Source organism: Cydia splendana, chromosome 5 (genome assembly GCF_910591565.1).
Source record: "Cydia splendana chromosome 5, ilCydSple1.2, whole genome shotgun sequence".
Taxonomy (NCBI): domain Eukaryota; kingdom Metazoa; phylum Arthropoda; class Insecta; order Lepidoptera; family Tortricidae; genus Cydia; species Cydia splendana.
The window spans coordinates 8,815,941-8,830,016 of record NC_085964.1 but is presented as its reverse complement, the minus strand read 5'-3'; the positions used below and the strand labels follow the sequence as shown (position 1 = coordinate 8,830,016).

The 14,076-nt window shown below is 40.1% G+C and overlaps 1 protein-coding gene across 1 annotated transcript in view; it reads right to left on the bottom strand.

Moving 5' to 3' along the window:
- Window positions 1-2,354: 2,354 nt before the first annotated feature.
- Window positions 2,355-14,076, bottom strand: part of LOC134790675 (zinc transporter ZIP10) — a 29,764-nt gene continuing 18,042 nt past the window's right edge. Inside the window, exons 2-4 of the mRNA XM_063761571.1 lie at window positions 10,511-10,649; window positions 4,162-4,356; window positions 2,355-3,987 (exon numbers count right to left, since the gene is read on the bottom strand). Coding sequence (XP_063617641.1) covers window positions 3,059-3,987; window positions 4,162-4,356; window positions 10,511-10,649 — 1,263 coding nt within the window. The 3' untranslated portion in view covers window positions 2,355-3,058. The remainder of the gene's footprint in view (window positions 3,988-4,161; window positions 4,357-10,510; window positions 10,650-14,076) is intronic.

Sequence of the window (14,076 nt, the reverse complement as noted above, 5' to 3'; positions counted from 1 at the left end):
TGGATGCATATAACTTTGGTCTAACAAAGAACTGCGTCTACTTGTGACGCTCCAGTTATTATGACGGTGGCAGACGCCATTAAACACCTCGATTATGGTATTTTACTGTATTTAAAATAAATTATTTTACACCATGCATGAAATACAGCACCAGATAATTATTAGAAAAACACAGATAGGAGTTATTTTTAAACACAAGTTCTATTTAATAAATCGGATAGAAATATAAAACGTAGGTGAGTTGACCGTGACGTCACGATGTAATGTTTCATAACAAACAAACAACACAAACTGTGTAACAAACTGGTTACTCCAGTTTGGCGCATTTATTGTATATATGTAACGTTGTAATTGTTTATATGAATAAATGAATTAATGAATTAATGAATATAAATTCCATATTAGCAAATCGTTTTGAAAGTTCTAAAAAAGTAACTGATTTGACTAATTAGTAGGAACGCACCCTATTGGGATGCATCGCATTCTACTAGATAACTGATGAGGGCTACCGCGAAAATTGAAGTTCGCAAATTGCGGACATCTTTCTCTTTTACTCCAATTAAGGCGTAATTAACGTGACAGAGAAAGATGATCGCATTTTGCTAACTTCGGTGTTCGCGGTAGGCCTTCTGTTTGCAGTTTGCCACCATCATGTAACTAATGCAACATAAGGCGAATGCAGTGGAAATGTCTACCCAAAGTATGTTCTAATTTCTAATCCTAAAAATAAAACGATAAGTATTTTAATAAGTGTTTTTTATTTAATTTTGTTCTTTGTCACTCAATTAACTTAATACGTATACGTATTGTAGTCAGTAACTATAACTACCTCGATATCGAGAAAATTAATAGTTCTATGCGAAAACTTGGTATAATTGAAATCTTAAATACACTACCTACAGTCATTAATCGATACACATGATTAGCCTTATCTTAGGTAGGCTACTCACACATAAAACTTTATACAGGGTGTTTTTTAAGTGGGAGACAGAGGGTAAATTTGAAACATTAGAAGTCGAAACATTCTATTCGGTTATTTCGATTACTGCTGCTACGATTCTTTTCTCCAATTATTTAGAAAATTAAATAGTCCCCGCAAATAATTGAATCAAGTACATTATACGTAGGTATGTAGAGTACCTTACTTCAGTTTAAAAAAAAAACATCGGGTTGAAATGTAGGAACTTTTCTCTAGTTAAGTATAAATGTCCAGGGAAGTAATGAAACTAATGAACAGGTATTCTACAAGATATACCTACTTATTAGGTATTTGAAAGCAATCTGAAAGCCTGAGTACAGTGTTTAAAATAGTGAGTGTAGAAATCTTAGCTAATTAATACTAATCATTTAACATTAATCCTAACTATTGGCTTGGAATTTTTAACTTATTACATTAGAAGGCTGATTGCCTGTGATGATACTGATGATCGTAAATTAAATGCCAACATACGTAAATTAAATACCTACATATATATACTTTTTATATTAACATTAAAGACGTCTTCTTGTTGAGTAAATAGTACCGTCAATGTGAGCGAGTCTATTTGATTCGAAACAATAAAAAAATATAGCTGTTATAAAAATATACATATACCCATTTGTTGTTGTAAGTCTTACATTTTTCGGAAGTTAGCCTAAGTGCACTTCGTAATAATAACAATTAAATATGTAGCCATATTCACTCTGAGATTTTCTCCAGTCAAATAGACCCCGTGAACATGCAACGAGCTAAAAATTGAATCGGACCTTAGCTTACTTTGCAACGGAATCAGGTTTTGGCAAAAATTTCATTTTTGGTACAAGCTTTTATCGCTGACTGTACTTTTCTTACGACGGACAACAGAACTAATACTCATCGAGACAATTCTAAAAACCCCTAACACAATTAGGTTGCGTTGTTTCATCACAGAGTTCCTATGGCCACCTCCTGTCTCCATCATCAGATCAGCTCGATGGTACCATAATATTGCATTGTCATCCGATTTATACATGCATGCAAAATTTCAGCTCAATCGGAAACCGGGAAGTAGATCAAATTTAACTTGCAAGATTTGATTACAGACCGACAGACAGACAACGGACAGGTGAAACTAAATAAAAGCTTGTAAAAATGACATATTCCTATGAAAATTAGTAGGAATTGGGGAGTACTTTTCCTTATCCAATGTCAGCTCTCATGACACCCTCAAGCTTCCCCATTTGACTAAACTCTACATAGAACACTAAAGCTAGACCAAGAAAACTCTGCAACGATTTTGACAGCACACGCATTGCAAGTGTTATTTATACGCCATAATTTGACGTTTAAAATAATACTTGCATTGCGAGTGCTATCAAAATCGTTGCAGACTTTTCTTGGCCTAAAGAACTCTAACTTGGTACTCTGTCATACAAAAACATGGAAGTCAAGGAAAAATATTAATCAATGGTAAAGGCAGCTTTATCTAATCGGCAGCTAATACTTAGGTACCTACCTACTTATTCATATCCATCATACTCAATCATGCAAATACGTATTGTATGGTGCTTAATTTTTTAACATTTACTTTTTTTTAACTACGAGCATACGTTTGGAGTAATCAATCAACTTATCTTATTATTCACCTACATAAAATATATGAAAGTTTAAATGATGAATTGATGATGAATACACATTTTATGTAGGTAGGTATATGAGTTATTAATACAATATTAACAATATTACTTTACACTATACTTATTTATATGTACATTTAGACCATCAAAATACGGAAATATTAATTAAATATAAAAGCCTTCATTTTATTTGATTTTATTATATAAATACTTAATTTAACTTATTTTACGCTTACTACCTATAGTTACCCTTACAAAAGGTATTTACGTATGATAATCGTTATAAGAATTGATATTTAAAATACCTATAAATATAACGGCCTATTATTTACTAATACAAGACGGATTCAGGGCCTTTACTTACACTCCTATTTACCTATGCAGTTAATGACATTACTCGGCCTATCTATTAACAACCGTGAGTACAATTATCACATTATATTTACTCTACAACTTGGGATTCTCATTGTTCCGAACTTCTAAACAAATATTGTATTGAGTCTTCGTGAAGAGCAATGAGCAACATAATTATTCCTCCCGTGAGAATTCCGAGTACAGCTAACAATAAATTCATACTTTTTCCGTGATTGTTCTCGTTTATCTCGGGGACTAAATCCGCCAACGCTATGTAAAAGAAAGTACCCGCTGTCGCGGCGTAGATCCACTGAGATGCAGATTCATGGTCTTCTGCCAGCCAAATTCCGCCTGCCATGCCCATAAAACTGAGCACAGAAGAAAGTAGATTGTAGTACAACGCACGCCTGATGCTCATACCAGAACGCAGCAGCACAGCGAAGTCGCCTAACTCATGCGGGAGCTCGTGGCAGAACACCGCGAGGGCAGTGGCGAATCCGGTGACCGGATCGCCCGCGAAGGCGGCGCCAATGGCCAGCCCGTCGGTCAGGTTGTGCAGGCCGTCGCCCACGATCACCATCAGCGCCGTCGACGTCATCGGGCGCTCGGCGGGCGGCGTCGGCGACCCCGGCATCATGGCACCTAATTCTATAGGTACAGGCTCTATTTGTTTAGCACTCTCTGTTTTAATTTCTTCCACAGTTGGTGCAAGAGCAACATCATGCGAATGAGCGTGTCCTCCATGTAATGTCTGCATAATCGCTTCGACGGCGTAAAAGAGTAAAATAGTGAGGAATGTGACACTGCATTTGAGAATAACTTCAGTTTCTTCCTGGGGTTCAGATGAAGGGCCATGTGATTTAAGAGCATGTGGCAGTAGATGTAGCAGGGCGTCTCCACATAGCGTTCCTACTGCTACAGCCACTAGGAAGTGCAGAACTTGACTGAAGATAGCTGACTTCAGCAGCGGTACCACAGCTACTCCAAGTAAACCGGTAGCACTGATCACGAGTATGCTCAGTGATGCGTATATCCAAGCTATAATTAGAAGACAGAAAATAAATCGTGAGAAATTGGTAGCATAATAAGAACTACCTATCTAACACCACAGATAAGATTACTGACAATTTTTTTTATCAAAACACGAAGTTGTATGTTCGCATCTAAAAATCTAAAGTGATGAGACTTATTACGAGTTTCTACTATGCTTACTCCATTGTTTTTCCAATTTGGTGGGCGGCGCTTCTGTCTTGTAACAGGAGCGCTGGTCCAGCTGGTACACCAGCGCCGGGCACATGTCCAGGAACGTCTGAGGACTGATGGTGATCACGCCGGGCTCGCTCTCTATGCCGTAAACTTCTAATATGTCCTTCGGCGAAAGACATGACTTTTTCAGTATTGGTTCCGCTGAAAAGCATAAAAAAAACTCGTAAGATAAAAAATTAAGAAAAGTTCGGTTAGTAGAGACACCTTGCTGACAGAAGTTAAGGACAAAATTCCGGAACTATAGGTACCATTACCTTTTCTTTTGCTATTCAGACTCATCTAAATTAATGTACAAGTCACATGAATTATCTTCCGAGGTTGGCTGTCAGCAGGGTGACCCTCTCGGGCCAGCAATTTTTAGTTTGGCTATAAATCCAATTATCAAAAATTTAAAATCAAAATTCAATGTGTGGTACTTAGATGACGGAACCCTAGGAGGTGACGTGAATACTGTACTCTCTGATTTGTCTTTTATTAAGAGTAGTTTCGAAAATATTGGTTTAGAACTGAATTTCAGTAAATGCGAACTATTCAAAAATCTTCTTGTACTTTGACCGACTTACAACCCAAATTTGACGATCTGACTCCCAATATAAAATCAGTAGACAAGTATTCTCTTTGCCTCCTGGGTTCTCCTATATTCGAAGAATCTTTTCCCGATTATATTTCTAACTCCATAACTAAATTCAAAAGTCACACAGATCGCTTACTCGAAATTAGCCCTCATTATGCTCTTGTGATTCTTAAATTCTGCCTTTTTGTCCCTAAATTTACGTATGTGCTCCGCTGTTGTCCTTTCTGGAAACATCAAAATTTAATGTCGCCCATAGATGATTTGATCAAAATTAGTTTAGAGACGATTCTAAACATACAGCTAAGTGAGCCATCCTGGTCTCAAGCGTCCCTCCCTATTCGGTTTGGAGGTTTAGGAATTCGCAAAATTTCCAGTGTGGCTTCCCCAGCCTTTTTGGCGTCCACTCATAGCACGTCTGGTCTCATAGGAAATATCTTAAGGGCTTTGCCCATAAACTGTGAGATCGCGGGCTTTGGGGACGCCAAAGATGCTTTTAAAATTGCTTGCCCAGGCAAACAATTTCCAGACAACCCAAATTCACAAAGGAGTTGGGATAATGTTTACTGTGATTTAACTTACAATACTCTCCTAAACAACTGTACAGGTCCAGACCGCGCGAGGCTTTTGGCGGTCGGAGCCCGGGAAGCCGGTTACTGGCTATATGCCCATCCTTCGCCCAATATACTGGTACTTTCTTGGATCCGGCCTCCCTTAGACTGGCGACTGGTTTGCGACTCGGGGTTTCGGTGTGTACGCCACACGTATGCTCTTGTGGCACGGACGTGGACCGACTGGGACACCACGGATTATCTTGTCCAAAAAGTGCAGGCCGTTTTTCGAGACATTTAATGACATAGTCCGTCGGTCTCTTGCCACCATCAATGTGCCTGCTCTTCTTGAGCCGACTGGCATTATCAGAGATGATGGCAAGAGGCCCGATGGGGTGTCTTTAGTTCCTTGGAGCTTGGGACGGATGTTAGTGTGGGATGCTACCTGCGTAGACACACTGGCACCGTCCCACCTCCAACGGACTACTGTAAAAGCGGGCGGAGCGGCGGAAAGCGCCGAAATTCTAAAACGTAACAAATATAAGAGCCTCGGTAGAGAGTACCATTTTGTACCATTTGGAGTTGAAACTCTAGGTCCATGGGTTCCCAGCGCGCATAAGTTGTTCGCAGAAATCGCGAAGCGTCTGGTTGACGTAACTGGTGACCGAAGAGCTGGCGGCTACCTCGCACAACGTATCAGCATTGCGATACAGCGAGGAAATGCCGCCAGCATCCTTGGTACAATGCCTCAAGGGCCTATTTTAGATTTAAGCTAGTTATTAATTTCGTTTAGTAGTACCACTGTATATAAAAAAAAAGAAAAGTTCTTGGTCATAATAATAATTATAACTTTATATGATTACGGCTCAAAAAGTCACTTATTGCTGCACAATGAAGGCGCATGTGAAGAACAACGACTGCTTATGTCCGGCTATGACCCTATTGAGGAGCATACTTGATCGAATTTAGTATTTACGCGAGCGGGCAAGAGCGAGATCCCTAATAGGATAATCGCGGGCTATAAAATGACAATGACACTATCCGTCCGCATGAGTACATACACATACACAGGGCTGGTATTTCCAAACCTCACAAAGCACCTCTCTCAGGCAAGCCAGCACACGTGTGATCTTCCATTGCGCACAATTGTGATGTATCTAGAGGTCACAATTAAGCTGGTTCGCTGAGACGAAAGGTCCGCGCATGCATTTTGTATAGCTCACTGATGTACCATTCACGCAAACGGGCAGTGAAACAGGAGTGACCGGGACTAGCTATTTTTCATCTTATCACTATAATGGCCAAGCTTGGTGAACAAGGCTGTTGAGTAATACTAAGACGCAAGCACGTAATTGAGATTTCCCGACAGTTCTATTCAGTGATGGCTGTTGAATTAAGAATTTAAGAATCATTTTAGGGTTCAAATTCATCAATATCCAGAACTTAGAAAAGAAGTATCTGAGTTGAAATATAGTACACGTGCTTCCGTGATCTCGAATAACAAAAATCAACAGTACTTATTTTAGTGTCAAGTTGTCGCTTGCATTACCTACATCAAATCGTATTGAGCCGAAGGAAATCCCAAGACAAAAGAAAGCAACGCGAAGAGTCCGTATCACTTTCTATTGAGTCCAGCGCGGGACATGTTACACCGGAATATGCTAATTTCTAATAATGACATCAGTAACATTCCATTTCTGACCGCAGCTGCACTACTGCTCCGACACTACTGCAGCGGCACGACACTGACATTATTCATAACTTGACATGGACAAGCAACTAATGAATTCACGTTGCTGCGACTGCACGGCGCAACAGCAGCAGTCGCCGCCGCTGTTGCCGCTGCAGTAACGTCGCAACGGTAGTGCAGCAGCTGTCGTTGGAAATGGACTAACACCTTAACGCGTGTGACGATCATACGACCTGTGGTTATGATGAAAAATAAAGTTATATAAATATACATAGGTATAGGTACCTATTTAAAGCATACGTGCGTATAAAAATATACTGTTATATTTTTGAATTACCTACAGACTTACTTCGGTTTTTAGTTATTTATTACCTAGAGTTAGACCGAGAAAAGTCTGCAGCGATTTTAACAGCCCACGCAGTGTAAGTGTTATGTTTACGTCATAATTTCATGTTTAAAATAACACTCACACTGCGTGGGCTATCAAAATCGCTTCAGACTTTTCTCGGTCTAACTCTATCAGGTTCTTAGTATTTCTTATTTTTCTAATAATTTCACGTATATTTTGCCAAAGTTGTGAAATACCTACCGATGGATTTACCTACCGTTGCTTAGGAAAGTAAGTAAGTACCTATATAATTCAGAGTCTGAGGAAGTAGGCAAATTATTTTTCTCAAAAATGGACGGCAAAGTCGGCTTTGCCGTTTCAAAAATAGGTTGCGAAGCGCGTAGTTTATGGTCAGTCAAAAATTAAAAAGTTAAAAACATTGCAGTCTCGATTTTGGGACTGCAATGTTGCATACAAATTCCATTATTTGTCGAGTTCCAAACTTTTTAAAAGTTGAAATGGCCATATCAAAAGAAGGCACAGGCCCATTAAACAGCCAAACAGATGATTAGTACCGCGACTATTTAGCTGTCTCAAATAGGTTGGCGTATTTTCGGCAGAAAAATACACTTCTATTTTTTTATTAAAAAAATAAAAAGGCGGCAAAGCTAATTTTTTCAATTGTTTCTACTTTTTTCTGTGAAAATATATACTTAAGAAAGTTGCTTTTGTAAAATATTTCTATGATATTTATATTTCTTGCACCATTTTTGAGAAAAGCACTATATATGACTCGGCTGGAAGGCTACTTGCTGGCTTCGGATTCAATTAAACGGACTCCCAAGGTCGTCCGTTTAAAACGAATCCTCAGCCTGCAAGTAGCTACTTCCGAGCCTCGACAATAATGTACTATTATTACAGCAATAAGACTTTTTTTAGAGTTTATGACGGTACTTGAAAGTTATTCACAAGGTCAAATGACTCAAATGACAGGACAAGGTTAGGTTTTTCATATAACAACAATGATCAGGAAGAGATGCTTCCACTACAGGTAATGTATAGTTTCCTCACGGCAGCCTGAAAAATGTATTGACAAACGCCAATCTAGCCTGATTGGTCACAGCTTTGCTTTGAAAAGGCCGCCGAAAAACGGATTGGTGCCCATTATTGTCGTTTGGTCATAGTCATAGCGTGTTTGGCGTGTAGTTGATACGAAACGGTGTCTGCAATTAGGTTTTTTGTGGGTACGCGACAACGTGAGTTCATTCGAGTGCGACCAAGCAAAATAAGGAAATTAATCGCGGACTTGATTATGTTTGCGAAAGGAATAATTGTTAGGTATTCTAAGAATATACCGGTATCAAGATTTGGCACGTGTCTCCTTTTCCGTGATAAATTATTTACATACCTATTATACATTATCTACCTATATTGTCTGTGTCTACGAGTCTAAGGTTAAATTATAGTTCTTCCGCTATCGCAGCGGTTTATGAAGGTTTTAAAGGGCTTTATCATCAAAAATATGTGTTATGTATTTTCTAAATGTAAATACACCGTGAGATCAAATTATAATGATATACTTAGCGCTAAAAGTCAGTCATACCTATAAGTACTTGAATAATAAAATAACGGTTGAATAGTGGCAGCGCGAAGGTCGACTAAGTTATCAAACCCGGTAGCGTCTATTCACAAATGTAAACGATTTTAGCGACAGTTCTAAAGTCATGGCCAAAAGTCATTTACCGAACTTGACCTAGAATCTTAGACGAATTATTCGTTTTTTTTCTCTTTTCACCGTAAAACCGTCGATCTCTGCTCTGTAGTAAAAACCTATCAAACATCTATCAAGACTTGGTAGATGATTCGAGCAAAATGAAAAACGTTAGTAAATGTACCTATTTTTTTAATTCATCCCTCTAGACTCTAGAGCGAAAATTAACGGTTTAACAGTTTGGCATCAAATATTTGACCAAGTCCGAAAGACATAATATTTACTGAATAAATAGATTAGTTGCAATATTTAAGGGGCCCACTGATTAACAGTCCGCCGGACGGTATCGGCCTGTCAGTTGTTCGGAACTGTCAAAATTTTGTTCTAACTGACAGGCCGTCCGGCGAACTGTTAATCAGTGGGTCCCTTTACGCTCCCATGCGCATGCGTTAATCATTCCTACTCTACCTCTGCGCTCAGTCGCCAGCCAAGTTTTAAGTTAAATATGGTGCGGCCATACATTGTCACAGCTAAGAGATTCAAGACAGTGCAAACATATCGTAGCGTAGATGGACTCTAGGTAACACAAGATATTATGATGTTTGTTAGCTATGATGTAATATCTCAAGCGATGGTTGACTGAAGTTGAAGCAGCCTCGGTAATAACAGACAATTACCCTGCTAAAAGACCACTTCCGATTACAGTTCAACCATTTCTAATTAACTACAAAGCTATGCAATAGACTTACCTAGATAATATACCTCTGGAAGCCTATCCAATATTAATATTTACGGTAGGTAGATAAGTTTTACTTTCTTATAACATGTGATTTATGAAGAGTTCTATAATTATTGATCACTTTGATTAGGTACGACGTGCCGTGCGTCATGAGTCATGAGCCTGGGTGCTTAATAGTCCTATTATGACATGATATGACACGTAGTAGAAGGGAAAAGCCGGTGGCTTCCAGCAGCGTGAGGTTGCAGTTTAGTGGTCGACCAGTGCAGGGCAACAGCCCGCCCAACCCCAGCTTCAAGTCAGTACTCACTGGACGGAAAACGCCCAGCGCCTACGCCAGTACTGCTTGTCGTGCAGCAGCATGAAGGTGCCGTTGACGCGGTGGTCGGCCAGCACGGGGGAACAGCCCGCTCTGCCCAAGCTTCAAGTCAGTACTCACTGGAGGGGGCGCGCCGGTGGCGGTGCTTCGTGTCGTGGAGCAGCGTGAAGGTGTCCTTGACGCTGTGGTCGGCCAACACGGGGGCATCAGCGCAGTACAACGGCCCGCCTAGCTCCAGCTGTCCAGCTGCAAGTCAGTACTCACTGGAAGGGGGCGCCGGTGGTCGTGCTTCGTATCATGCAGCAGCGGAACGTGCCGTTGTTGTTGGCCAGCGCAGTGCAACGGCCCGCCCAGCTCTAGCTGTCCGGCTGCAAATCAGTACTCACTAGAGGGGGAGCGCCTGTGGCGATGCTGCGTGTCGTGCATTAGCGTGAAGGTACCGTTGACGCGGTGGTCGGCCAGTGCGTGCGGCGAAGAGAATACGCGGCCGCCCAGCCCTAAGTTGTCCAGCAGGTGCTCGAAACCCTGTGAGAAGTAAGTAAGTTAATTTCAGCAAAATGCTTAAAAATAGATTATGTTGTTATTATAGTAATCATTTCAACACATGATGTAACTGACAAGCAGTAAATTTTTGTGAAGTAACTGTAGTTCTAGAAAGGATGTAGAAAGGCAAGTATTGAAGATTTATTTGTTGTCAAATTAGAACTTTAAATAGAGTCGGACCAAAAAAAGTCTGCAGCGGATTTGATAGTCCACGCAGTGCAAGTGTAATTTATACGTCATAATTTCATAGAAGTTTGACGTTTAAAATAACACGTGCACTGCGTGGGCTATCAAATCCACTGCAGACTTTTCATGGACTGACTCTAATATCTTTTGAATCTGGAACTAATTTTACGGCACGAAAAATACAAATTTCACATTTATTTGCCTACGAATACGTCAATGACATTCGTAAACAAATTAATAAAACGACTAGGTAGCCATTTCGTCTTCGAGAAATCAAGGAACATAAAAAACTCTACCAATTAACCTCCTTCTTTTTGTAGTTAATAGGTGAAAAGTCTTCGTAACGGTTCGAAACCGGTTCTTTAAGTTAAGTTACGAATTTAGAGAAAAAACATTATTTTTATTTAATTGTTTACGATTGTCATTGACCTATTCGTAGGCAAATAAATGTAAAATTACTAGTTTTCGTGCCAAAAAATAATTGCAATGCACCTTGATTGCACCCATTTGGATTTCTATTTTATTGGTTTAAAGGTCGTTGTTCACTGACTACACTGCACTGCACTTCCTACCTTTTGTAATGAAACACTTCACTTGACAACTTAATACTCATTTATTCCGAACCCAATTTGACTATATACGTGGCTGTGGAAAAATCTTAATAGCGTGAAGTAGCCGACAGAACAGCGACATCTACTGTGAAATTGGGCAACTATAAAAACTAAACATTACTACATTCAACATTATCGGCCCCCAAGGACGACTAGTCCTTCATAAAGATCCATGTAAACAAAACAAAACAAAACAAGAATAGTGAAGTGAAAATGTACACGAATCAATAGTAAAAGGTTAAATTACACAGTGAAACTCAAATAGAGCTATTCCTCAAAACTAAAAACACATTAAACTTCTTAACAGATAGTTAAGAATCCAGAGGTAGAGGGCAAATTTTAGCAATGGGCCTACGAAAAGTACCATTCTTTAATTTTAACGTAACCACTCGTGTTAAACCATCTCTACCAGGATGCTTATCTATTATACGACCTAACAACCACTTTCCGGGAGGGAGTCTTTCATCCTTGACCAAAACTACTGTTCCAATATCAGGATCAGGATTAGTGGCGGTCCATTTATACCGGTTTTGTAATGTTGTTAAATACTCAGAATTCCAACGAGTCCAAAGCGATTGCAACATCCTTTGGAGCAATTGCCAACGATCCAAACGGGATACTGGCACAGTTGTGAGACTTTCTTCCGGAACAGTGATAGGATCTTCGCCTATAACAAAATGTCCCGGTGTAATTGGAGAAGCATCATCAACCGAGTTACTGATGGGAGTTAACGGTCGAGAATTTACACAAGACTCCACTTGAGTCAAAAGTGTGGAATACTCTTCGAACGTGAGAATAGTCTGTCCGATTACACGCTTAAGGTGAGACTTGATCGATTTCACACCGGCTTCCCAGAGTCCACCAAAATGTGGTGAGCCAGGAGGAATAAAGTGCCATGTAGTTTGGTCATTTGCCAAAATCTCAGATATTTCTCCAACTACTTCTGAGTTCCTATTCCTAAACATAGTGTCAAGCTCTTTAGAGGCTCCAACGAAGTTGGTACCACAGTCGCTCCACAGATCACTACACTGACCGCGTCTAGAAGTGAAACGACGAAAAGCGGCAATAAAAGCAGCCGTGGACAAGTCACTCACAAGTTCTAGATGAATGGCCTTGGTCACGGTGCACACAAACAAAGCAATATAGGCTTTACAAGTGCGTTGACATCTACCAGGGTACAATTTTAACTGGACTGGACCAGCGAAATCCACTCCACTTTTACGGAAGGGCTTATCTGGCGTTACACGACAAGCAGGTAACTGACCCATCAATTGATTGATCGGTGTTGCAGACTGTTTGAAACAAGGGATGCATTTATGAACAACTTTCCTAACTAAATTCTTAGCACCGATTATCCAATATTTGCAACGAATTCCATTCAGAGTCAGTTGGGGACCTCCGTGCAAACAATTAATATGAGCATCATTCACAATCAAAACAGCTAAATGACATTTCGAGGTTAAAACGACAGGTGATTTTGTGTCAAAGTGTACATTTGCATTACGTATACGTCCTGTAACTCGAATAATGCCATTTTCATCTATAAACGGGGTAAGTGGGGTCAAAACATCAGATTTCGGAAGCCTTTGGCCTTTTCTCAGCATTTGTAACTCTTCCTGAAACCAAAACTCCTGAGAGAGTCGAATGCAAACCTTTGTGGCATATCTCAATTCGGTAACTGTAAGATGCTGAGGAAAAGTCTCAGGAACTGTCTGATTAAGTTTTGCATCAATGTGTGCTTTACACAGCTTTACAAATCGCAATATGTACGCTGTAACGCGAATCAATTTTGTCAGAGTAGAGTATCTAGCCAAATATGTAAGTCGATCATCACTCTCATTCGATACACCAGCTTTAAGTGCTACTATATTATTATCATTTCCTTTCGTATTTTCTTTGGCTTCTAGTTGTGTTGTTGGTATGTCGAGAGAGAGCGAGCGACATTTATCAAAATCATTCGTTTGGTGAAGTAAAGTTGGTCCGCGCCACCACAACTCGCAGTCTTTAAACAGATCGGGACGAATGCCACGCGACGCAACGTCTGCAGGGTTTTCTGCCGATTTAATGTGGTGCCACCGGCCACTACTTACATTATTAACAATCTCAGTTACTCTATTAGCTACGTACGTTTTCCAAGTGCTAGGGTTTCTTCGAAGCCACGCTAAAACAATCATTGAATCTGTCCACGCAAAGACAGATTCCTCAGGCAAACGAAGACTGTGCTGAACATCTTTGAGTAACTTCGAGAGCAGTACCGCGCCACACAGTTCCAATCGTGGAACGGAAACTTGTTTTATAGGTGCCACTTTTTTTTTAGCAATGACTAGTGACACGTGGATTCCGTGGGGCGTGAGAACTCGCAAATAAACAACAGCAGCGTAAGCTAAACAAGAGGCATCACTGAACCCGTGAATTTCCACTCTTTCCTTGCCGTCGCATTGTGTGTGAACCCAACGATCTAAATACAAGGTCGGCATGTGACAGAGCTGGTCTCTGTAGCTTGATCACTCTGTGGCAAGTTCTAGCGGAAGTTCATCAGTCCAACCAATACCACTCAACCAAAGTTTTTGCAAAAACATTTTTGCAGTGATAATCACTGGCCCTAAAAAACC